The sequence below is a fragment of the Cupressus sempervirens genome, chromosome 3, assembly GCF_028749045.1.
Source record: "Cupressus sempervirens isolate cs-2001-9-10 chromosome 3, ASM2874904v1, whole genome shotgun sequence".
NCBI lineage: Eukaryota > Viridiplantae > Streptophyta > Pinopsida > Cupressales > Cupressaceae > Cupressus > Cupressus sempervirens.
Window position 1 is genome coordinate 1,009,909,826 of NC_143120.1, and position 26,641 is coordinate 1,009,936,466.

The 26,641-nt window shown below is 35.6% G+C and overlaps 1 protein-coding gene across 2 annotated transcripts; it reads left to right on the top strand.

Annotated features, from left to right (window-relative positions):
* Window positions 1–309: 309 nt before the first annotated feature.
* Window positions 310–26,641, top strand: LOC149570155 (uncharacterized). Of its 2 annotated transcripts, XM_089822814.1 has the most exons (6): window positions 310–928; window positions 1,031–1,108; window positions 1,286–1,385; window positions 21,551–21,702; window positions 24,512–24,611; window positions 26,150–26,641. In XM_089822814.1, the coding sequence occupies exons 1-6, from the start codon at window positions 602–604 to the stop codon at window positions 26,233–26,235; spliced, it is 843 nt and encodes a 280-aa protein (XP_089678940.1). In that variant the 5' UTR covers window positions 310–601; the 3' UTR covers window positions 26,236–26,641. The 2 variants fall into 2 exon arrangements, with proteins under 2 accessions (XP_089678940.1, XP_089678939.1); XM_089822813.1 differs by lacking the exon at window positions 26,150–26,641 and having other exon boundaries at window positions 24,512–24,982.

Sequence of the window (26,641 nt, forward strand, 5' to 3'; positions counted from 1 at the left end):
AGAACTATCCCACACCAAAATTCCGTTCTCGTTGAATGCCACGGTTACCCTACAAAGATATAGACTTGCATGATGTTCTTCGAAAAAAGTTTGAAAACAATGGATGTACTAGTTACAAGGGAACATTTCTTTTCTGCTGTCAAATCTTATCCCGAAGCTATAAACGGCCATTTATCCGAAGTGCGAAGGGGTTATAATTATGTGGCATTTAGTCAACAACAGATATGATCCACTGAAACACTATCCAACGCACATTTCACAATGAGTCACTTGATCAAACACAAAATTCATCGGAGCGAAAGGAGAACCATTCCAGTTTTTACAAGTGACCTGAACAACAATTATTCCTTGAGAAGGATTTATACAAAACCAGTCAGCAGCAGACATGCTAGCTTATATCAACTTCGGACTATATTTCATAAATTTTCATCTCTCCACAACATCTTAGCCTTTGCAATGCCATCTGCAGTAGAACAAACTAACTTGGCATTGCCATGCTGGCTTTGATAAACTCTGGGTTTTATTTCTCAATTGCCAACTTAACCTTGGCAAGATCAACTGCATTACAACAAAACCAATTTGAAACTGCTAAATCGTAAAGATGGTTATATCCATTGCAAGACTTCAATTTCCTCTGACAAGAGATAGTGGGCTTTTGAAACCTCAAGTGGGTATTGATGGGACATACTCCAGTAAGCGTAAATTAGGACATAATTATGTGGATTTATTGGGTCCAGGGCGTTCAGGGACCGTGTTAAGCAATTCAACAATTTCAGTAAGAGCGTTTTCCCCGAGGGGGAAGGTAAATGAGACGTCTAGGAGAATCAATGCCCTGTCATCCCCATTAGTTTCATCAACGGAAAGTGAAGGAGCAATTTCAACTCCGGCTCCTTTAAATGCTCCCACCTTTGAAGGTCGTTTTGAGACGGTCAGTACAAATATAGAATAATAAACTCGTGATTTTGCATTTTTTTTTTTTTGTTTTATCCGTGTTGATTTAATTTCCTAATTGGATTTGTTTATACTGCAGGCGATTTATAATTGCCGTTTTCTCACATTGATGGGTGTTGTGGGGTCACTGTCTGGCTCTATCTTGTGCTACCTTAAGGTATTCGAATTGCATGGGATTCGAAGACACCTTCTAATGAGTTCTTGTGTTTTGAATTATATAACTCTGAAAATTCAGTTGGTATTGAGACAGAATAGGCTCACTTGGGAAAACTTATTGGTTTAGGATGAATCCAAGGCATAGGAATATAACACGAGGGTTCATATCCTTCTACAGGGAGGAGCGTACGTGTTTGAATCCTTCAAGGAATGGTTTTGTTTTTGCTTGCGAAGTCGTGGCACAGGGAAAGTGATTTTGCTGCTCGTTGAAGCTCTTGGTGAGTAAAGTTCTCCAAACCTCACTAGTTGTTAATTCTTTCATACTTGTGCTTGTTCTAGAGGCAAAAAATTGTATTGTCTAATCTGTATAACACTGCACATCTTGTACCTGGACTGTTTAGATCTATTGACCTGTGAGGCTTAGGGCTTAAACACACAAGGGCATCTGAGTTTAAAACCTGTCTCAATTCTTTATCATGACTATATGCAGTGTTCAGCGGACAGCTGATTCTAATGTCTGGACTCTGTAGATCACACCTAATTGCACAAAAACCCAGATAAGCTTTGGAACAACAAAAAATCAACTCTCACATCTGCCTACCAGCAAAAGAAACGCTTATCCAATTTAATATCGGCTTAACAGGAGTGGAAATCCTGTCTTTTAGACATTTCTAGTAGAGAATAAATTTTAAACCTTTCTGTTCACGGGACATTCATATTAGTGGCACTTGACATTTAGAAATAAAGAAGGATACTGATATGTCTTGATGGTGTTGAAACTATACAAGACCAAGATCTTTCCTTTATAAACGATTTTAACAAAGAAGATGATTCCAGCTTTCGCTTATTTGCAGTATGACATGTTTTATGCTGACTCTGGAGTAAGTTGCTTATTTGAGAGCTTCCATTTTATCAGTCTTAGCTCTGCTAGATTTAGCCTATGTATACGAATGAAGTATATTTCATATCTCCTGTCGGAGTAATTGAAAGTGAAAGTAACTTCAAGTAGTTCCTTAATGTAGGCCTGGGGATTTTTCAAATCCAAGAAACTTAATTTTAATGTGAATAACGTTTTTGCAGCTCATTATTAGCAGAAGTGATTAAGAGATGGCAGTACAGAGGCAAAGTTGACTTAAGGTAGGCCACAACTGGAGTCCCTGACTTCTAAGGCAGTTGAACACAACATCTAAGTTGTCTAAATTTTGGCAACTTGCCTGTTGCTCCATATACATATGATAGTTGACTGCGAACTTTATTTACTCCATAGTAATCTAAGCTAGGGATCGCTCTGCACTTATTTATTATATTCTTATATATATTATAAAATGAATTTCACTATTTGTAAGAGCTACTTTAAACAGGAAAATTTTCAGCTCAGCATAAACACTTATTTGGGAGTCGTTGATTCGATTGAAATGTAGTCCAAGATTCAAATTATCAGTACAAAATGCTCCCAACTCTTACGGTATATTTTGTTAATTTATTAAGGGCGAGATTGCCATGTGTCTTGATACGCCATCTCACTTTTAACCACACCATAAGAACATTATAAATCATGCTTTAGTGCCATTACATCCTGTAATTTCCGTTGCAGAGAATTACAGGAGATATTTTCTCTTTTCTGAAAAACATTGTTACGAAGATAAGTGCGCAGATATTTGATTTTGATATGGAACAGATATTTGATTTTGATATGGAAAAAATAGTGTTGTTTGTGGCAAACAAGTATCATAGACTGCTTTAAAAACCACAAGTATCCAACGCTAAAAAACTATTAAACTCAGGCCATTAAAAATATTTATCTATGCTTAATATAATTCAAAAAATAGAAGCATTACACATTTGTGTGGTGATAGCTACACTGCTAGCATGGCTAGAGGACCCTGATCATGAACCCATGTACTCCAACATGTTCACGAAAATTCCAGGATGTCCTATCCAGGATTATTTTCATCATCATATATTTTGTATTTTTCAGAAATCACTAAATTTGATTAGAGGAAGTAATTTTTTTATTTTGTCTTCCAATTTTTTTTCACAATCTAATAAGCTGGGATACGGATAACTTATGACATCTCACTTGGTGGGAAATTAGTTCTTGAAAACAAAAAATCTTGCCATTCGTATGGTTGGATTCAAACAAAGGATTTCTAGGTATTTTAGATCCCTGCCTGGTGTAGTTCCAACAAGGAGGCAATTAGTGCAGTTATGAAGACCAAACCTTCAGCTGCCAGTGGTTTTTATCGGCTTTCTGGTTATACAAAACCGCTTGCTTGAACCAGTTTCTTACTGAGTGATATAAATTGCAGGAAGTGGATTCTCTAGGTTCCCGTTTCCCAGATTTTGGGAAAATGCAATCTGTTTTCCTTTTCCTTAGTTGAAAACTTGAACCACAGGAAAAGCAAAAGAAGGGGTATTCATATTTGTGCTATTTTCCCTCTAATTTTATATTAAATGTGGAAAATACTTTTTACAAGCTAAAATTGATTGATGGAAAGGTTTTAGAGCTAATTTATTTTGCAGAATATTTCTTTGAATTTACATACCTGTTCCAGCTTGAGTGGTTCCATTCAATTTTATATCTATAATTTTACCACCTGAAAATAAAATTAGGTCACATCAGCTGGTATGAGAGCCACTTTGGACAATGGTTTAAACTAGAGTGCATACATGTCTGGGAGAGAACATTAAGGAAAAATAAATTTGAACACAAAACATCTTGGAGATGAGTTATTTAGAAGATTAGAATCTACTCAGGTAAGACTGCATGAGGATTAGTAAGGAAAGTGAATCAACCTGAGCTCAGATTGAGAAAAAGATTCCATGGACGAACTGATTGATACCACCTCGCAGAAAAAGTTAAGGCAAATATCTCAGAATTTAAGGGGGAATCAAACCTTCAATTATTATTTTAAATTTGATGTAGAAGCTGGAAAGGTATTCAAAACTTTGATGAAGAAGATCCTGCCCAATTTTAAAAAATTATGCTACAATTTGGTGGAATACTTTGCAGAATGATAAGATCAGACTGTGGGACAAGATTTGAAGGCATGTCAAAAAACAATTACCAGCAGGAATGCGAGAAACTATTTAAGGAGTTACAAATTTTGAGAAAAAGAAATTATTTAACAACACACCCAGAAGTTGATGAGATTGCTGATTGAGACTAACTTGCAGGACAATAAAGGACAAGTTAAAGAAAGATTTCTAAACAGGTTGAGACTAGAAATCAAGTATGAATTAGCAATGATAAATTTTATTTAACAATTTCAGCTTCTCCATCTGTAGTTTTTTAATGACATTATTGTAACTGTAAGCCATATCTACAATGATAAATTTTCGTGAGCAGTCATTTGAGTATCTCATTCTCATGTTTTCTTTGTAATAGTCAAAGGAAATGAGCACAAGAAAGGACTTCTAAGATTTGGGGTGCAAGTGCTTGGATTGATGTGTCCACATCTTCCTTCTCAGTGCTTCTAACAGTTCTTAGAGGTTCTTATGTTCTTTCTGGGTTGTCTTGCATTCTGATTAATAATGGCATACGTCAAAGAAAGGTCCTTGAAGAAATGGTTACTCACGAAAAATGATAATTGGTGAAACTCAAGGTGACTTAGAATATATATGGGAATTGAATTCCCATGAAAACTTAAAAATTAATGCCCATTTTTCTAATATTAGATGAAATCTGCCAATATTCTTTAAAGATGGAAATAAATATAGCTAGACAAGAGGTGGAGGCATGAAGACACAATTTGCTAGCTCAAACTTCCGAAACTGTAGAAGATTAATGGGTTGCAAACAAAGAAATGTGAAGGACTACAAATGACAAAAAGTCTCTTTAAATTATGGACGATTTGCAGAGGTGGTCAAGGTGGAAGATTTGAAAGGTTTAGATTGGCTATTGTTATAACTTATATTATCTGTGAAATGTTAAATGCCATGGTACTATTTATTTAAAGGCTCTTTAATACACCAAAATGGAATTATTAGAAACTCCAAGGTGATGTGATTTCTGTGAGTCCTCAATGGTATATGTAATTTAGAATGTAGATAGGGTTTGTAGACCTTTATGATAAATAATGGGGCTCCCAGATTGGGTCCAAATGTTGCTTAATTTGATTCAGATTGCCTCCTTAGTCACTTCTTCTCTATTAACTCATGCTTTGGCATTAGCATTGACACTAGGATTTAACTCTCCTTGTTGGTCTAGCATTCAACTCTAAATTTGCTATTGGCTTTTGGTCTTACTGCTAGATATATTTCCACTATCAACAAAATCTTTATCTAGTTCTACACAAGTCACTCCCACAATGTTGGAAATTTTGTATCTTGCTAAGGAATACTAATGTTCCTCGAGAGTAGACTCCTTATGGTACACCAAGATGAATCAATAGCTCTTGCACTACTAAAATTTCTCTAAGTTACCGATTCAGAAATGGATTCTGGAAGTAGATACGGCATGCAGGGAAAAATATTTTTTTTGGATGCGGATGCGGGAGGAAGCGTATATATATTATGCAAAGAAATGCAAGAAATATACAAAAACAAATCATTTGATAGTATGACTATGATACTTCACCCTTTATCAAAGTTCAAGATATTTCAAAATTCATATGATATATCAATATGTGCTTGTCCAACATTAGAGTTTAGTCTTAGACAATAAATTCCAATAGGTCATGTTCAAGATTCCAACAAAATGAAAACTTAGTTCATGATTGAAGATTCAATCAGCTAATATGCATTAGAGTCTGAGTCATAAGGTTTCGCAAGAAATTCCACATTCTCATCATCATCTCCAACTGCTGAAAGATAATTTGAACCAAAAAGGTTTCCACTTATGCTAGATGCACCACTTGCCACACTATCATCATCACCATCTTTGAGTGTAGTAAGATCATGAAATGTTGCATCCAAATCTGCACACTTAGGGGCTACATCCCAAAGATTTGTTGTCCTTTCTTTGTAATGACCATTCTTATGTGACAAAAGACGCAAGTTGGTGTGAACAAAGACAAAGTCCTCAGCTTTCTTGGAGCCCAACTAGTTGCTCTTCACTGAATGTATAAAGGAGTATGTACTCCAATTCCTTTCAGCAGCAAAAGAACTAGCAACCTAGATAGTGGTCAGAAAAATACAAATGAAAAGAAAATTGTTTTTTAAGAATGTGTGAAACACTATATTCTAGAATACAAGTGGTAAACATAAAATAAAATAAAATTAAAAACTTACTTTTGATAGGACCTTGATTGCAAGAGGTTGAAGATGCTTGAAAGGTTGACCATACATGTACTACCATGTGATAGCTCCCATACTATTTTGGTCCTTTACTGCTAATGGAGAATGCTTTAATCCTGAAGCTATTATGATAATAGATAGTCGTCTATTATTAGTTAATGGTAATCTTTTCTAAATATCTAGTTAGCTTTAAGTTAGCTTTCACTTTTTTAGCTTTCTCTATTAGAATAGAATGTTTCTATTTTTTACGATCGTTTCCTAAGGGAACATCGTTTATTCTTTTGTATATAATGACCTTTTGGTCTTTGTTAATAATAAGCAAGCATTTACCAATTCCTTCGTAATATGGTATCAAAGCAAATACTTCAAATCTTTTTGAAAATTCTATAATTTCTTTTTGGAATTATTTGCTTCAAAATTTTCACAATTATTTCTGTGATTTCTCAAAAACCTGACTAAGGTTTTTCGTTTTTGTGAAGAATTCGTGTGTTCACTATCTTTTATAGGGCTTTTTTCAGAAGACAACGTTTGCTGAAAATCGCAGATCTGGAGGTTGTTTCTCTGCAACACACATCCTCATCACATTTGAAAATTGCGAGCTCCAAAATTGTGTCTAACTCACGACTTCCAGTTTGTGATTCTTTGCACAATGCATTTTTTTGCAGGGTTAAGCAATGAGTTGTGTAGGTGTTTTCACATGCCTAAACACTGCTTTGCAACTTGGAAAAAAAAACGAAGGTCATTTTTTTACCCGCAAATGGGACATTTCGTGCCATTTTTTCTTCTGTTTGAGCGACCTTTGGGCGTCAATTTTCCTCCTCCAAACTGCCGTGACTTCCTTCCAACATTGGTCATCTGTTTAAAGGCCAGTTTCAGTAACCTTTTTTTGCTCAAAATGTCATTATTTCTGCAATTTTTGACCATTCATGGCTGCCAGCTAGGGTTTTTTGAGAGCTCAACTGGGTCGTTGTCAGATCTTTCTGGGTAAGTCAAGTATAATGGCAAGAATGAAATAAAGTCGGGTAAGTTTAAAATTCGATGGTTGGGGCCATATAGGATATCAGAAGTAAAATAAAATGGAGCCATAAAATTATCAACTCTGGATAATAATCCTTTGAATGATCTAATTAATGGGTCTAAGTTAAAACCTTTTAAGAAAAGAAATGAGCCTTTTTCTACTTCATAAATACAAAAGAAAATGACACGAAGAAAGTAAAAACAAAAGTTACTGAAAAAGGAGTAGGGGATGTACAATTAAAAAGAAATATAAGTAAATCGGGCTCTTAATGTGGGTCCTATAAATCAAGATATCCTAAAGAAAGAGGTACCGTGGACAAGTTAAGTGGAGCATATAAGGAAATAATGTACCAAGTGCGAGCAAACCCTACATGAGTATGGGCCCTAATAAGTAGAGGTGGACAACAAGAGGGATTGAAGTATGCATACAACAGGCAAGTAGTAGCGTATGAACTCATACTGGAGCAAGAAGGGACACATCACAGGTTGAGAGTCGCAACTAGGAAGGAAACTAAGGCATACGATGAAAGGGGAGGGTTGCACGTGGAAAATTTGAGTCGTACGAGTTGTATGGACATCCATACAGAGTTGTATGTGTAGGTGTTGAGTGGTATGGGTGGGAGAAAATAGTACGCAAGCGTTGGAAGTTGTGCATGCAAGAGGAGGAGACCGTACACGGGGAGGAGACCATATGCGGGTGTTGGGAGTTATGCGAACAAGAGGTTGTACGTAGGAGTGTGTAGCTGTACAAGCAGGGCAAGGAGGTCGTACGTAGGTACTTGGGGCAACACAATGATCAAAGTGTCGCACCTAAAACGTACGAACAGCACATTGTTAAAGAAATACCATTCCAAGAACGAATCAAATACAATCACTAAGAGAATGAAAATAGTTGGAAGATTAAAATTAGTGGGATACCTATACAACATCAGAAAATGGTAAAGATAAGTGTTGGAAACCCCAACCGAGGGAAAATCGTTAAATTCCAAGAAGAAAAATTTGGTCTTGTAGGTGAAGAAGGTCAAGAAGATGGCAAGCAAGAAGGATTGAGGGAAATTGCGGAAAAGACTACTACTGCTACCACTGTCACTTTCGAAAGTGTAGTGGGAAGTGAATGTTACACTTGGTGGAAAAATGTAGAAGACAATCATCCATTGAAAGAGGTGCTAGGCAGAGCCGAGGTAGAGAAAATCACTTTTATGCCCATTTTTTATTTAAAGGAATTTGAATCTATATTAAGGACTATGGTGGTTGGCTATAACAAGAAAGCTCATAAATCTGTAACTCAGTATTTGCATCAAAATTTGACAATCTCCTACTCGGCTAAAGAAATAAATAAGGTTTATGGAATTCCCAACTGAAATCAGTAATTGACAAAAACTCTAATGACAATGGAAGAAAAAAAGAAGTGGTTGGGGTTAATGTGTAGGAAGGATCTCACGAAGTAGGAATGGGAGGGTATTCTAAGCAAAAAGAATAGTCGGGGCTTAAAGAAATTTTTCGTAGTTAATGAAGAATGGCGATGCATTGTAGACTTGGTTAAAAGCAAACTTATAGCCAGAAGTTGCACATTAGATATTGCTCTATGGATGTTACTTGTAGTTGATGGATTAAATAGGGGACAAGTGTACAATTGGCTGTAGTTTCTCTAAGAGAGATTACAAAAATTCATGGAGTTAAAGCATAAGAAATTCTACATGCCACACCATGTAGTAGCCTTATTTTTGGAAGTAGTTCGTACTCAGGTGCAAGTTGCACATAGAGGGGCATTGGTTCTAGCAAACAAAATGGAACCCTACAAACCGGCCATGACATATTGGGTTCACATGGACACTTTCGGAGCAGGGTCAGGTGGGGGAGAACAATGGAAAAAGAAACTAAGATAGATAGCGGTACAAGTAGCATCTATTGAGAGCTCAAGTTGGGAGGAGATTGGAGAGAACAATTCAAAGGAGGACGAGATCAGTACAGACACATCTTCAGATTCCCAAGATGAAGAAACCCGTCTGAGCCACTTAAACAACATGCCTGGATATATCACTTTTCTACCAACAACGATAGGACCATTGCCAAGCGGGTTACCTAAGTATGCCTAGATTCACCAAGATGAGATTAGGAGTGCTAGAGTTAAGAGTACGGAAGAGGTTCATCCAGGTAAGAAATAGGAAGCAGGATGTACCACCACTTGTAAGGAGGAAGGCATCCATACTATGCCTAGTACGCAGGAAGGTGCAGATGTCCATACCATGAAGGGCATCCGTACAGAGGAGGAGAATGATAGTATAGAGGGGGAAAGTAGTAGACAACAGAAGGTTCCTCAATGGGGGGCAACAAGACTTTCGTTGCTAGGAGTAGCAAACTTGTTATTTATAGATCAACAGACTCATACTAAGGTGATAGATCACAGGTGTCAGAAAAAGTGTGGCCACAAGGTACAACTGCAAACACTGCAAGGTATAAGTAGCACACCCTATTTCCCTAATGGTACAACCTACAGGAAAAATAGATGCACAACATGAGAAGCACAAGGAAGAACCTAGAATTGAAAATAAAGACATCCCAGGGGAGGATACACCGGTTGAGGACACCATACTAGAAGAGGCAAATAGATTGCTTGAAGAAGTTGGGATGGTACCTCCACTCTCACAGGCCCCCTTGGAGTTAGAAGAGGAAAATGTAACAAAAATGCAAAATGAACAAGTGGGACTTTTTGAGACACTCTCATTGGAAGACAAAGCAAAAAGATTTCTCAAAGAGTTATAAGTTATGGAACATACAACTAAGGAAATTATACAACAGGCTAAGAGTCAGAACTTGAAGGCAATTGTTAGAGCAAACGAATCCTTAGTAACATTCATGAAGGGGATATGCCATACAAATTGGGGCCTACTGCAGCAAAGTGGGTACAATCAGGAGGAATTTGTTGAAAGTTGGACAACCCAATACACCATACCTCTAGCAAAGGAACAACCACCCCTCATGCACACACTTGTAGAAATGGAGGTAGCATTGAGAAGGACATACTTGGAACTTCAGGAAGAAAAGGAATTGACTAGATGAGTGGAAAGGAAGTGTAAGGTAGAAAAAACTGCTCTAGAAGAAAAGCGGAGGGTTCAAAAAGTTGCCTTGGAAGACAATTGGAAGATAGAGAAGGCTTCCTTGGAAGAGAAATTAGCAACAACAGAGGTGAAAAAGATGGATGCATAGCATGTATTGCAAGGAGTTTGTGTCAAGCAAAAGGCCGCTAAATGAGATCTCCTACACCTTTGTGAACGAGCCTCGAGTCCAGGGATGTCTTCACAACCTACTTCTTGAAGCTTGATTTTCTTTCTAGTTTTGTTGGGTAGTCGTATGGAAGATAACTTCTTTTCTGGGAGAATAAATGTAATAAGCAATAAAGTAATGTTGTAATTAGAACTAGTTAAGCTTTGTTAGGTTTGGGTAGTTAGGAATCGAGGGGATGCGTCCGTTGGTTTTCCGAACCAACCAACCATTATATAAGAACATTGGAATAAGGATGTACTCATGTTTTGGTAATCAATAAAGTAATAACATTTCCTTGCCATTTTGGTATTCTGGTACTAGTAATGAATGTTATGTTGGTACAGTTGATTTATATTATATTACTTTGTAACATGTGTCAATAACCATTCGACAAATGTATTTGGTACTTGTTTAGGTAATGAATCATATTCAAGAGTTCATATTAGTCTAATTGAGAAGTTCAAATTTATAGCAGGGTTTATGCAAAGTGTTGTGAGGAGTTTGCATGATATTCATGCTACCATAGACACCACCAGTTGCACTGTGGTTGCTGGTAACACAGATTCATCAGTTTGAAGAGAGTTTATGAGTGTTGTACAAGACCATGATAACCCAAGCTGTACCAATCTGGAATGTGCATGCTGAAGCTGTGCATATCTGAAACACATAGAATGGGATTGTGTTGGTGCTAATTTGGTGCATTAGCAGCATATATTTATTAGTAACCTATAACATTCTGCTGTCATAAATCTGAGATTTCAAATTGCTGCTGTAACTTATGTCTATTACTAATGAGATGAGTTTATTTGTGCATTGGAAACTATATTTTTACATGCATTTGTGTTCAGTCCTTGTGATTTATCAATACTATTTATACCTTTCAAACATCCATAAACATCAAACAATCAGAAAAAAAATCAGAAACCTTAAAAAAAAAATTCGACATTAAGGGCAGACCCTTACACATCTCTACATAGAAAACTTAGGCTTTTCCTAGTGGTTAATCACAAACTATTCTCAAAACTCATCAAGGATTTGACATGAGTGACAACTAACCATCTAAAATGGTTTACCCAAAAACATAGTGCATGCCTCTTTATTCCAGTTTTATATTTCCTCTCACATGGGAAAACCTATGGGAACAATACTTTATCAGTAGGTTTGCGACTATGTGCCATCCAGTCACAACCAAAGTGTGTAGTATGGCAATTTTTTTGTTTTGCTTACTTTTCAAGTTTTTATCTTGTTGTGATTTGCTAAACTACAAGACTTGTGTGTCATGTGTTAGGATTAAGAAGACAAAAATAACTACTACATGCAAATATAACCAATATCAGAAAATAATAAATTGCACAAAAGGGAACACAAGCCACAAAGATTTAATGTGGTTCACCCAATCCCTGGGCTACATCCACCAAACAACGAGTCCAATATTCTTATTATCTAGTGATTACAACTTGATTACAATCTATTATCCCTTACAGCTCAATACCACCGCAAGAAGCTACAATCTCATCATACATTATGAAATCCCTAACCCTAAGCCATTTTATATAAACTTTTTGCCGCTTACAAAATTAGGGCTAGAATATGCCGACCAATAGAAAAAATATAACTCCCAACACCTTTTACAATAGTAAATTCATTTTTGGCTTTAGCGGTGTTGTTGCTGACCCCAAGAGCCCGCAAAGGGTGTTGCCCTAGGAACTTGCAAGGGGGGGTTGCCTTTTGATCCCTAGAGCATGGGGGTGCTGCCCCCAAACCCCTGAAGTAAAATGTAGGGGGGAAGCCGCGCCGAATAAAGTGGGGAAAAACTAACCTCCATGTTTGATTAGGCTCCACATCACAACATCATGCCTCACCATAAACAACCACTCTATATTATTTCAATATTATGAAGGCAATCAAGAAAGAAAATTGTCTTAAGATTTCACAATTTTCTATGCAGTCGATCAAGTTCTGACAAACAGAAAACAAAGCAGCAATTTGGTGGAAGAAAAATGATCAAACTTGCCTATTGGAGCAGCAATTGCTGGCAGAGAAGCAAACCATATGGAACAGTCATCTATAATATAATAAGGCTTCGATGAATATAACACAATAATAATAAACTGCATCTTATTATTTTATTATATTGATCGCACCCTTATCAGATTATGGAACACAAATTTAGGGCCTTTATGGAACAAACAGTCCAAGCCTTGCAAAACATCACTTTTACCATAAATACTTTTGGACCCAACCTAAGGAATGAAAAGGATACCATAGTTAACCACTCTAAAAATGACAATAGAACTACAATAGAATCAACTTAAGAAACAACTTGGCCTCTATTCTTAACCAGGAGAGATGAGGAAATTAACTGAACCAACCCAAATTTGAATGAACAAGCCTGAGAATGTGCAAGACTTGATCCTGAAATGAAAGAAAGCATCCCTTTCACGACATATTGTTAGGCTGGAACAAAGAGTATTCATAAAAAGGAAAGAGCCAAACTATTCAAGATTTGCAATGCATGGTAGGCAAGTTGGCCATCCCTCACTTCGATGGAACAGGAAAACATGGCCTATTCATGGATCCAAAAGATCGAAACTTACTTGTCTCTCAACTAGATGATAGAAGAGGATGCCATTAAACTCACTATACTTCATTTAGAAGGGATCATCCATGCATGGGGGCACCGCAACCAAACTACCCAAGACTATTGAAATATAAAAACTAATGATGCCTTCACAAAGAGACTTATTGAAAGACTTGACCAAAAACACGTAGAAAAATACTTTAGAGAATTAACAAGAATAAAACAATTACAAACCCATGAAGATTATGTAATGGAGTTCTAGAGACTAGCGGTTATGGTTCTTGGAAAATCTGAGGAATGAGTCACATTTTTGTAGAGGGTTTATCAAGTAACATCTGGGGGCTTGTAAGTGCACTTGACCGTATCTCACTCCAAGAAGCAAAATAAACAAGGCCACACATCTTGATGCTGCCTGAAAAAGTGAAAGGGGCTAATTCCAACTACAAGATATCAAAGGATAAAACTTTTTACGATAAGGAAGGATGTAAAAGAGACTTTATTTGTAGAGATGAATGTAATGGCTTAAGAAGCGAAAACTTATGCTTCTGATGTAAAGGAAAATGGAGGCCATGACATATTTGTTAGCTAGAAAAAGGTGAAGAGAAAAAAGTGGGCTACAAAGGTAAAGATGTAGGGAGGCACACAAGCATTTATAATCCTAAAGACCTTAAGTAGAAAAACTTGTGTATCAAATGTGAAAGATGGGGGCCATAGCATAAATATGTGTATATATTCTGCAATTTATGCATCTAATTCAAACTGATATAATACCTTCTAAGTGCTGGAGATTGTCATGATCAATTTCAGATTGAATATTGGTCCTTCTTTATCAGATAATAGTTCTGCAATAATATGTATATCCTGCTATAATTCGAATTAGGCAGAGAATGCTAAAGGAACAAACTTCTTTGTACTTGTGTGTCCTTTATCCACATCCCTATCTCATATATATAAGGCACCCAAGAGTCATGTCCTAAGAAAGGACATAACTCTTCCTAGGTTGGCCCTACACAAACCAAAGAATATGTTTGCCCAGTTTGGCATCTCAAATAAACAATTTACTTAGTACATGTACTAACAAAAAATATTAGAACATTAACAAATGCTCCAAGAGGGACGCCGATTAGGTAAATATCATAAGGTATATAATAGGTTAAATCCTTTACAAACGATATCAATGCTTTGCTAGATCTGTACGATCAACAATCCGGATCGTTATGTTATCAAAGTTATTTTAGGATTAACACTCCTTCTTAACTTGATAATCATAATGAAAGATAATCATATCTAGCAACATTAATTATGATGAATAAGCATAGATTGATACTCTATATCTATTTGAATCCTCTAAGCATGTGGTATCATTGAACACATGATACTATGTCATATTACCATACCTGTGATATGACTTATCACTTATACTTGTGATTATAAGATTGCATGGAATGCAATATACAAGTTAAGATATGGAGAATGATTAAATTCTTCCTTTATCCAAGTTGTGACTTATAGGTACTAATAGGCCTATATCACAACATGATCCTGAGTTAAGATCTACCAGTTCATAGGATAAACTCTGGAGAATAATAAAATTCTTCTTTTATCCAAGTTGTGACTCATATGCATAGAAATGTCTACATCACAATGTGATCTTGAACTCATCTAGATCTGAGAGTAGATCTCTACTGTTCAACACATTATCTAAGAGATTGTCATTTCTCATAATGTCTTTTATACAAGTGTTCATTATCTCAAAGATTGTCAGCTCTTAAATAATGAATACAAATGGTGGAACCCATAACAGTTAATAGCTTGACAATAAAATTATTTATTAATAATTTAAAAAATAAAAATGTATTATAATTCAACCATACCAAGTCTTTTCCTAAAGTGATCTATCTTCACTTGTGAGAGAGGTTTGGCAAGAATATCCATTGTCTGATCTACAGTGCAAATGTATTCTAATTTTATAGTATTCTTGTCTACCATATCTCTTACATAATGGTAAGGAATTTCAATATGCTTGGACCTATCATGAAAAACTTGATTCACAAAAAGCTTGATGGAGCTTTGATTATCACAATGAATAATCATAGGATTCATGGCTTGACCAAATAATCCCACAAGTAACTTTCTAAGCCAAATTGCTTCCCGAGAGGCCATTACTGCTGCAATGTATTTGGCTTCTGTGGAACTTTGTGCTATTGATGACTCTTTTTGCATATCCATGACATCATTACTGAGCCTAAATTGAAACAACATCCTGAAGTGCTTTTCCTGTCAGTAACACTTCCAACCCAATCTGAGTTTGTGTACCCATGTAGGTCCAATTCAAGTTTCTCATACTGGAGCCCAAGGTTAAGAGTGCCTTGTAAGTATCTCATGATGTGTTTGACTGCAACTGGGTGAATCTCCTTTGGCTGACACATAAATTGACTTAAGGAATTAATAGCATAGCAAATATTAGGTCTTATATTTACCAAGTACATAAAAGACCCAATCATCTATTTGTAAAGAGTAGAATCTATGTAGGGTGATTTTGCTGCTGCTTCCTTAAGTTTATGAAGATTAGTCTCCATTGGAGAAGACATAGGCCTATAGTTTCACATTCCAAATCTCTTCAAGATGTCTAACGCATACTTTCCTTGATTAAGTATGATGTTGTTAGAATTCTGCCATACTTCCAGTCCTAGGAAGTAATGAAGGAGTCCTAAATCTTTCATCTCAAATTCTTTGATTAGATCTTTCTTGCATTGATCTATAAGATGATCATCACCTGTTATTAGTTAAATCATCAACATACAGTATTAAAATTACCATTACATCTTTATCCCTTTTATAATATAGATTTGGATCAGCTTCATTCTTGGAGAATCCTAAGCTAGTGAGATACTTATCAATTCTTTCATACCATGCCCTTGGACCCTGTTTAAGCCCATAGACAGCTTTCTTGAGCTTACAAACAAAAACTTTAGGGTTATGAGTTTCAAATCCTCTCCAAATATACCTCTTCTATAACCTTTCCATTTAGAAATGGTGTTTTTACATTCATCAGATGTACTTTCCATCTCTTTGATGCTGCAATAGCTAGGACTATTCTTATAGAGGTGTATCTGGCAACAGGAGTAAAGGTTTCTTCATAATCAATTCCCTCTTTCTTATGTAATGTTCCAATCCTGGGGAAGACAAATTGTCACTGTATCCAAATTCCATTAAATGGCGAGTGACTGGAAAATGTGGTATGGAGGGGATATGGTGGTCGTACATTGCAAAGGAATTGGTCGTATGCTGCAAGTAAATTGGTAGTATGGTGTCTGGGAGGTGTAATGATGGTCATACTGTATCAATGGGCTGGCTGTACAGTGTCTCTGTCGTGGCCGTACGGAGGTGAGAAGGGTGTCTGATGGCAGGGCTGAGTTCGTACAGTGGAGGGGAGTGGAAGTTGCATTGGTAGCAAGTGTCGTGTGGTGGAGACAGGGGGAATGGCCATACGGAATGGCCGTACGGTGTGGAAGCAGCCATGGTAAGTGGTTGTACGGTGGTATATGAAGCCATACGATATTTGATGCAGATCATACAATGATGATTGGAGGCCAATGTGCCCGTATAGGAAGGTGTGCGGAGGTAGGGGCGATGCAAGGGACTCGACAATGCCATTCAGAATGCAGAATATCAAATATTAAACACGAATAATTTGCAGAAGCCAGAAAATAAAGATATACACTTGTTACCAGATAGTATTTTTAGATAACGCTTCGATTTGCCAGATTCGAGCCGAGCAATACAAAGACAGAATAGGGTGAGGGTTCAATCCCATCGAAACTGCATGAGCCAAATAGGGAAGATCTTTCACTTTCGAAATGGCGAATGACAGAGAATCCCAATTAGAATTCATTGTATAAAGAAATAATCCAAATTGCATACCTAAAGACTACCTTCAAGCTGTGCTTAAATATCCGTTGGGAAACTTTCCAAGGGTCTATAAAGATAGCCAACGGCGACACAAACTACGGAAAAAAAAAGAAGGGTCCGAGATATATTAAATCAATTGACCCATTAACAATAGTTTGATACATAATTTATTTTATAATGGGAACATTACATCTTAGAGAATCCCCTAGCTACGAATCTAGCTTTATATTTTTCAATGCTATCATTAGCAACATGCTTGATTTTAAATATCCATTTAGAAGAAATGGAACAATTTCACAAATATCATTCTTAATAATGGATTGGTATTCTTCTGTCATGGCATCATTCCAAGATGAATGTTTAATAGCATCCGAAACATTGGTTGGTTCTGATTTAGATAAATCACTCATGTTTGTTGCATAACTAGAAAATCTTTTTGGTCTTTTTCTTTCTTTGAAGGTTCCAGATGGTGCGGCGAAGTCTTGTGCTTCCTTTACTATCTTAATGGCCCAAAGTGGTATTTTCTTTGGGTTTTGAGTTTCCTCAAGATTAAGATTTTGAACTTCATCTTCAATTTCTTCAATGTTCTCCTCTGAAACTTAGATTCAGTATTTTCTTCAGACAAAGGTAAGAGAGAGGGTTTTCTGGAACTTAGAGCTCTTTTGAATGCTAAATCTTCTTCAAATAGTACATCCCTATTGAGTTCTTTTTTTTTATGACCAGGTATGAAAATCCTATATGCTTTAGATGTTTCACTATACCCGACAAAAATACCTTTCCTCCCAGAGGGTTCTTAGTTCTTTTTTCTTTTGGAACATGTATATATACTGGGCACCCAAAGATCCTAAGATGACTTCTATTAGGTTTAACCTTAGTAAAGACTTCTTCGGGAGTTTTATCTCTAAGGTAGGAGTGAGGACTTCTGCTTTGTATATATACAACAATACAAGAGGCTTTTGCCCAAAGATAATATCCTAAATTTTGATCAAATATCACAGCTCTTGTTGCTTCTATAATAGTTCTATTCTTCCTTTCTACTACCCTATTTTGTTGCGGGTTACAAGGAACAGTATATTCCCTCTTAATTCCTACTTTTTTACAAAAACTCTTTAAACACATCTAAAATATATTCCCCTCCATTATCAGCCCTAAGAGTTTTAATTTTGTGTCCTGATAATGTTTCAGTTAAGGTTTTGATTACTTTAAATCTCTTAAGGATTTCTTCTGATTCTTTGCACTTCAAGAAGTAAATCCAAATTTTCTAGAGAAGTCATCTATAAAAAGTATATAGTACCAGAATCCTCCAAGAGAAGGAATAGACACAGGTCCACATAAATCTGAGTGGATTAATTTCAAAACATTGTTATTTTTTCTAGTGCTATCATGAAATGGACTTTTGGTGTTCTTACCCAGAGCGCATCCTTTGCATATGCTTGAGTAATCTTTATTCAACTTAGCTAAACTAGTTACCATCTTCTCCATAGTTGATAAGGTTTTGAAATTTAGATGTCCTAACCTTCTGTGCCATGTTTCGTTTATATTAGCAGCTTCATAAATTAAAGCTTGAATAGGTTGACAAGGTTCTATATTTAATTCATACAAGTATCCCTTTCTTTGACCAATCAACTTTGATTTCTTAAATGAAGAGTTCTTAGGCTAGGTCATTATTTACCATCCATGAATGCAACATTATGTCCATCATCTTCAAGTGCTGTAACCGAGATTAGATTCCTTTTTATTCCTGGTACATAGAGTATTCCTTTGTGATGTAGAGAACTACCCAACTTCAGTTTCAAGGTGCAATTGCCAATTTCTTTGACTGAATGAGTAGAATTATCACTGATGGTAACTTCGCCATCAACTTCTTCAGATATAGAGTCCAGTGCTTCTTTGTATCCTATAACGTGTTGAAATCATCCACTATCAATTACCCATGCTTTGCTTGATACTTCATTTGATGGTGCAGAATACAATACACGATTCTCAGGATCATAGTTATCTTCTTTCCTAGTAATGTTTGTACAGCTTACTTGCTACTTTGTATTCTTAGGGCAATTAGATCTATAGTGTCCAATTTTTTCACATTTGAAGCATTTGATTTTAGATAGATCTTTCTTAGGTTTGTCATTTCTTTGATTACCCTTCTTCTAGAAGTGTTTTTTCTTACCTTAATAGGAATTTTTATTGAGAACATGAAGTTATTCATCTTCAATTTTCAATCTTCCTCCTTTCTTAAGTTTCTTAGATTCTTCTTGCAGGCAATCTCCTTTAAGTGTATTAAAGTCTGGAAGATTGTCTCTAGCACTTACTTCTTGTGAGAAAGTTTCCCATGAATCAGGTAACCTATCTATAGCCATAAGTGTTAGTTCCTTGTCTACAATTATGGTTCCTATACTTGCAAGTTCGTCTCTTAGACTAGCCACCCTTAGAAAGTAAGAGTTCATAGATTCTCCCTTCTTTATCTGTATATGATTTGGTTGCCTTTTTAGTGCAAGGGTTCTAGTTGCATTGTTAACCTCATATGCATTTAATACTGCATCCATCATATGAAATGTTGTTTAATGTTTCTTTAGCATAGCTACTATTTCATTTTTCACCCCATCTAATATGATCTGCATGGCTTTCCTATTTCCTTTACTCCAAATAGTTTTATTAGGTTCAACAACAGGTTGCTTGGATGCTGAGTCAACAAATTGTTTCACATTATTGTCTTCAAGAATCATAATAATTTTGAATTTGCAAGCAACGAAGTGTTCTTTCTTATCAAACTTGTCCTCAGGTCTGATTGTTCTTGCCATTGAAGGTAGAGGGATGTTGCTAGATATATAAAGTCTAATAGTCAATTTGCAGAGCCTAGGTTCGACTACCAGAGCTTTGATACCATATAAATATTCTGCAAATTCTGCAACTAATTCAAACTGATATAATACCTTCTAAGTGCTGGATATCGTCTTGATCAATTTCAGATTGAATATTGGTCCTTCTTTATCAGATAACAGTTCTGCAATAATATGTATATACTGTTATAATTCGAATGAGGCAGAGAATGCTAAAGGAACAAACTTCTCTTTACTTGTGTGTCCTTTATCCACATCCCTATCTCATATATATAAGGCACCCAAGAGTCATGTCCTAAGAAAGGACATAACTCTTCCTAGGTTGGCCCTACACAAACCAAAGAATATGTTTTCCCAGATTGGTGTCTCAAATAAACAAAAAATATGTCAATTAGAACATTAACAAATGCTCCAAGAGGGACACCGATAAGGTATATAATAGGTTAAATCCTTTACAAAGGATATCAATGCTTTGCTAGATCTGTATGATCAGCAGTCCAGATCATTATGTTATCAGAGTTATTTTAGGATTAACAATATGCAAAGAGAAGCCAAGCCCATAATATAGAAACAATATCCAATAGTGAAAGGGGAAAGGAAGAGAAAGAAAACCTAAACAAGAAAAAAAGAATGATGGAGGCCTTAAAATCATCCAATCAAAGGAAGAAGACACAGGAAACAAATGGGGCTTTGTGGAGGAAAAAATCTAGGGGTTATGACACCCTTGCATCCTAAATAACTAAATTTTAATTGTGACATGTGCAGCACTTTGAGAAAGGAGTATTGTTAGAATTATATTAATGTAGTTTACAAAAGAGTAAGAAATAGGTTTCAAAATCTAGGCCTCAGATTTGGAATTCCTGGTTCAAAGGGTGAAGGGTTGTAACCTCCATGGCACAAACACAAAATACAATTTTAAAAATTTGTAAATCACAAAATGGCAATTATCAACTTTTTGTTTGGAAACCAAAATATAATGTTATGTTCTTCGATTCTAAGAAAATACATGGTTGGAGATTCTACAGATAGAAAAATCTCTGCCAATAAAATGTAAAAAGTAGTTGTTTCTCTCTAAACTGCAAAACCAAGCCCAATTTTAGATTATTATTTTTTGGATGTGTAAAATGTTTGAACATATAACTGAAGTTAACAACTGGGCCTATGGAATGTCAGGATTATCTGTCTGAAGGGACAAAAAACCCAAGACATGAGTTAAATAAAATGATATGGTCTCAAAACATATGTTTTTATGTCCATTTTTTAAATAAAAAAGACATTTGGATCAGTATCAAACATGTGAATAGTTTCATACAAGTCTGTGTTTTGACTATTTTTTATGCTTGATATATAGTGTTTTAATTAGATTTTTCTTCAGAATTTTATGAACAACAATTTTTTTATTTCTAAAACCTATGGTATTATGTCCACTTTCAAAATGGAAAAGACATTTGCATCAGTATCTAACATGTGAATAGTTTCATACAATCTGTTTCATACAAGTCTATGTTTTGACTAATTTTTATGCTTGATTTATAGTGTTTTAATTAGATTTTTCTTCCGAATCGTCTGAACAATAATTTGTTTATTTCTCCAGATGTTTATTTAATGGGAACTGTGATGCTTATCTTTGGAATGGGTCTTTATGGGCTTTTCATAAACAACTTAGAAGTCATTGCTGAAAACTGCAATGGGCAAACTTCAGAGACTATAAGCGGATCTAGCCTTTTTGGCCTCTTCAAGCTGCAGGTAAATAATTGCAAATTCTAACCATGGAGCTAACATTTCTAGAAGAAGATGCATATTTTATCATTTTATTACATCATCTAGGTAAGCTTGAAATTTTTGAGTTTGGTGCAGCCTGTGATCTATGGTACAGGTTAATAGCGATCTCTAACCTATATTATACAATCTTTTACTCACTAAAGCATATCTGAAATCTATCATAGATGGACCCAATAGAACTACTGCTGTTCTCTATACTCTGCTTGAGATGTCATCCTTTATCTTAGAATTCAAATGCTAGCTATAGTGCTCAAAGTTATGTTGAATGCATTTTTAATCTATCTTAATTTAGCCGATATGCTATTTTACCTGGGTGGACGCTGGCCAGGAAATTGTCATGTCAATGTTGGAAAACAATCTGTAGTTGCCGGCATCATAAACGCTTGCCATGAACTTATCTGCACTGTCTGATTTTTTCCTGTCCCAGAGGTATGGACTGTGGGGAGTATATCGGCTGCTTTCACCAGCTTGTATGACGCGTCGTACTGATTTCCTCTCATTTCATTGCCTTTGGATCCTTAATATCTTCCTTTTGATCCTCTACCAAATGTATATCTGTATGTAGTAATCTGCATATACTGAATGAAAAAAAGTTAATGCCATTATAACTCAACACTTTAAACAATTTGAATGCAAATTCTGAATTTTGTGAATTATATTTAAACTTGATGCATTAAGTAACAGGAATTTCTATATATTCAATTGTTAATTAAATTATTTTTAAAAGTTTGATGATAAAGACTTTATTATGTTAAACTATTGTATTAGTGATTTTTATTTTCCCAAGTTTAGCTATCAACTTTTTAAATAGATTTTTTTGAAAACAACTTCATGTAATTTTGGTATGAATTAATAAATTGGGCAAATCAAAATAAAGGTTTTGAATTAAATGTTGAAAATTTAAATTATAATTATAGAAGCAAGGTAGGTGCAACCTCAAAAAAACCTCGTGGTGAATTTAAAAAAAAAATCCGGACCGAGTCTTTAAGAAGTCCAAGAATTATGGAGGGGGATAAAGTTCAATATTTTAAGAAAATCCAAAAACTGCTAAATAGTTAGAACTCTAGGGAAGCTAATCAAACAAAATAGTTCCACATATTAATTGTGAAAATTATGTGTTGGATTTTGACAATTTTAATTTGGTTTTCTTCAAATGTGAGTTGACACCTCAAAAATGTTTCTTGGCTTTTGGGCATTAACAAAACTCCCTCTAAAGATTGTTGAGCATCAAAGAATCAACAAGTGATCTTCTCAAAGTGTCACCCAAAACATGCCACTGTTTGCACCATTATCTGTTGACCAAATAACCCAAAAATAAACATAAATCCCCTTTTTACTAAACATAAAAATATTTGATTAAAACATAAAATAATTATAAAATGAATCAACTATGGTATCACTATCATTGACCATTTTAGCGTTTCGATAGGGTTTAGCACTAATTGCTTTTACTAAGGATAAAGGAGTAGGAGGAGGAGGAGGAGGAAGAGGGAGAGGAGGAGGAAGAAGAAGAATGAGAAGAAGAAGAAGATGAGGAAGACAAGGAAGAAGAAGAAGAGGAAGAAGAGGAAGAGCAAGACGAAGAAGAGGAAGGAGGGGGAGAAAAAGAGGATGCAGATTGTGAATATCCCGGCATATCTTGCTATCAGCTAACCATCTCACCTCTGTTAGGTGCAAGTGCTAGTCTAATTATTGCACCTTGTGGAGTGTGGACTATAGTTCAGCAAACTGGTGATGAAAATTCTCCAGCTCTAAAATTAGAGGATGAAATCCCTCTTATTTCCATTACCAAGTTAGTGGATGAAAATCCCTGATTTAGGCAGATTCGGAGTCAATTGAAAGACATTTTAATGAAGATAGACCACTGGAGATTTGGGATAAATAACAGAAGATACAAAGGATAAGGTGCCTCTTTTCTGAGATATATTCTAAATATTATATGTGAATTAAAACAAATTGTTAAGACTGCAGTTTCTGAAATAGATATCATATTTATAATTAATTGTGTTTCTATGATTGTTAGTTAGCTTTTATTATTTGAAGGTAAAAAAACAAAATAGACAAGGGACATTACCTACAATGATCTCCCTGATCACTTTGCAAAGTATCACTTCTAAAACTGGGAAATATTCGACATACACTTCTTATGCCTCTTGCAACAACTCAAACCCAACATGGTATTCTTTAGCTGCAATATGCATGTTCTGCTTGCAAAGTGCTGCAAAGGAGTCACAGAGAACTCAAATTGGTGAACCAGCGTAGGGAAGTGGAACTATTCCACTTTCATTCAGGGTGGTCGGTTGCACATGCATAACATGTTTGGTAGCTACCAAATGTCTCTTTTTCTGCTATGCTAAGAAGTAGGGGCTTCATGGGCTAGGCTTTGGTTCTTCCAAGGCACCCTTATCTTATGCATGCACATTCGCCGGTTGCTGAATGTGCTCGTTTTTAACAGTCTTAAGGTTGATACATTTGGCAGCTGCTGAATGTTGTATTTTTTTCCATTAACAACTTCAGGATTCTCAATGAGTTTATGAGGTTCTGGACTCTCTCAGGACTTTCGACTTGGTCATTTCCCATCTCTTTCTATGACTCATAATCGTATTTCCTTTCCTTCTTGGATCTTCAACCCCCATAAGGAGTGTGAGTGTGTTTTATATGAGTGTTTCATGGTCCTTATTAATATGAGCTGATCCATTTTGAATCAATCATGATTTCACTTTTTATGATGGTTCTGTTATTTCAGATTGATGTATTTTAAATAATTGTGCAGGAAAGCCCAACCTGGTTAAAGACAAATTCTCTTGAAGAGCTAAAGTCAAAGGTTGGACATGTTATAGTGATGATACTTCTTGTGGGAATGTTTGATAAGAGTAAGAAAATACCTATAAACTCTGCCCTGGATTTGGTTTGTTTCTCAGCATCGATTCTTTTTTCCTCTGGCTGTCTTTATCTTCTTTCAAAGCTGAATTCTGCCCACTGAAAGAAAATGGCGAAACATATGTCACTATCATTTCATGTAATGGCACCGTAATCCTTATGCTCACTATAATTTTTCTAAGCTTCCAACAAATTGAACTCAAAGTTCCGTTTGTCTTGAAGCTGCTAATGCTCAAGAAGTAGAAACTGTAATTCATTGAATACATACTTTTCCAGCAATGTTTCCAAACACTTATATTTATATTGCAGTATATGATAATGTCAAAAATGTTGACATGTCCAACAAATTTTGGATATGATCTGATGATGCTTGCTGACCATTTTATCATCATGAACATGGGAATCTTGTTCTCGTTTTAGAAATTTCAAGCTAATGTTGTAAGTTAATATACAAAACTTTTCATTTTTTGTGACAATTTAAATAACTTCAATGCATCCTATCTTTGAGCTTTACAAGCATACATTCAGTTTATTTCTTAAAAAACAATACTAAAGATAAATCATATGAATAAAACCATGTTAATCGGGGTTCAGTGGTTCACTATTAAAAAAATGTTTTAAAGCAATGATTACATGGCACTTGATTTAACTTTAAACTATATGTTCAACGATGACACTCTTTCCTGTTTTTGTTACACATACAAGAAGCTCAGCAATTCTTCTTTTAAAATGTTTCTGCAATAAATTGTCTGTTTGTGAATTGGGCATCTTGAATGCTACTATTCAAGAGAGCTTTATGGTGAAATAAGTTTCATTGATGCATATTTTTATTGTAATAAGAAAATAAGAGCCCGCTGAGCTAGTGACAATAATATTGATGAGTGGCCACTCTTTGATATTGGTCCACCCATCTGTGATGATGGAGCATCCTTCACTCATTCATGTTTATCTCATATCCTCCATCAAAATGCTTATTTTTGAATATTCTTTATCAAGAATAGTGGTGTGGAGTTTTGTCTCACCAAGTGGTACAAATGAGAGATCAACAACACAGATATCTTTGCACATTTGCTCGTACGTGAAACACAGAATGGTATGCCATGAGAAAAAAGAAACCTTCCAATAGATTCTTCAACTTTCTCTTTTGCTTGCAATTTAAACAATTCAACAACATTGATTTATCTTTTATTCTTCTTGTAGAAGTGGGAGTAGGTGTGACTTTCTTCCCCATTAGAAGGCCAACTCAAATCTTGCAAAGCTCGCAAACTAGCTTGCTCATGCTCTACAAAAGTCCCTGATTTTAATGCCTCTCTACGTGCAATCTAGTTGCCTCAAGTTTTTCTACTTGTGTTATAGCATTGCAACCTTTCACTCCTTGACCACCTATCCACAAAAGATGGAAATATTGTTATTTGCACAAATGAACTCCTGTTTCGTACTACCCCTAATTTTGTGTTCTTATCTTTTTTCTACTCTTGTAGACAATTGAAGGAAAGGTTGAATGAGCCTCTCACATGCTTTTTTGATGTAGGTCTAGGATGGAGAATCCCTAAAGGAGATGTCCAACCAAGTAACACAAGGAAGCAATGTAGTGCCTCTCCCATTTGTCTTTTGTAAGTCATTCTGATGGATGCAACCTTGTTGATCTGTTGTTGTGATGGATCATGATTGTGACCATGAGTGGTCTACACCGTTGAGGTGTTTGAATTTATGTTTCTGTATCAGTTGCTTTGATTATGCTTTTGACTGATCTATGAGATTATGATTTATGGTTCTCTGAGGTTTGTGCCAGTGCTTACTAGGATCGATGTGGTATCATAAGGTTGTTCCATGATTATCTTGAGATGTGTAGAGATTGCACTGTGTACTATTACCATGCTACACTAGACTAGGTTCTTGTAGCAGTGGATAGTCATATTTATGACTGTGTTTACTTATGTGTTTTAAGTGTCTTTGTGTTGTTCTTTAATCAATCATTATTAAATGCTTAAGTAATTAGAAATGGATTGTTCATATTGGATTA

What these genes read in the sequence shown, in the direction of transcription:
- LOC149570155 (XM_089822813.1), top strand. Translation starts at nt 602, where the DNA reads ATGGTTATATCCATTGCAAGACTTCAATTTCCTCTGACAAGAGATAGT. An exon ending in TTGAAGGTCGTTTTGAGACG is followed by an intron (nt 929 to 1,030) that starts GTCAGTACAAAT and finishes TTTATACTGCAG; the next exon opens with GCGATTTATAATTGCCGTTT. An exon ending in TTGGCCTCTTCAAGCTGCAG is followed by an intron (nt 21,703 to 24,511) that starts GTAAATAATTGC and finishes ATAATTGTGCAG; the next exon opens with GAAAGCCCAACCTGGTTAAA.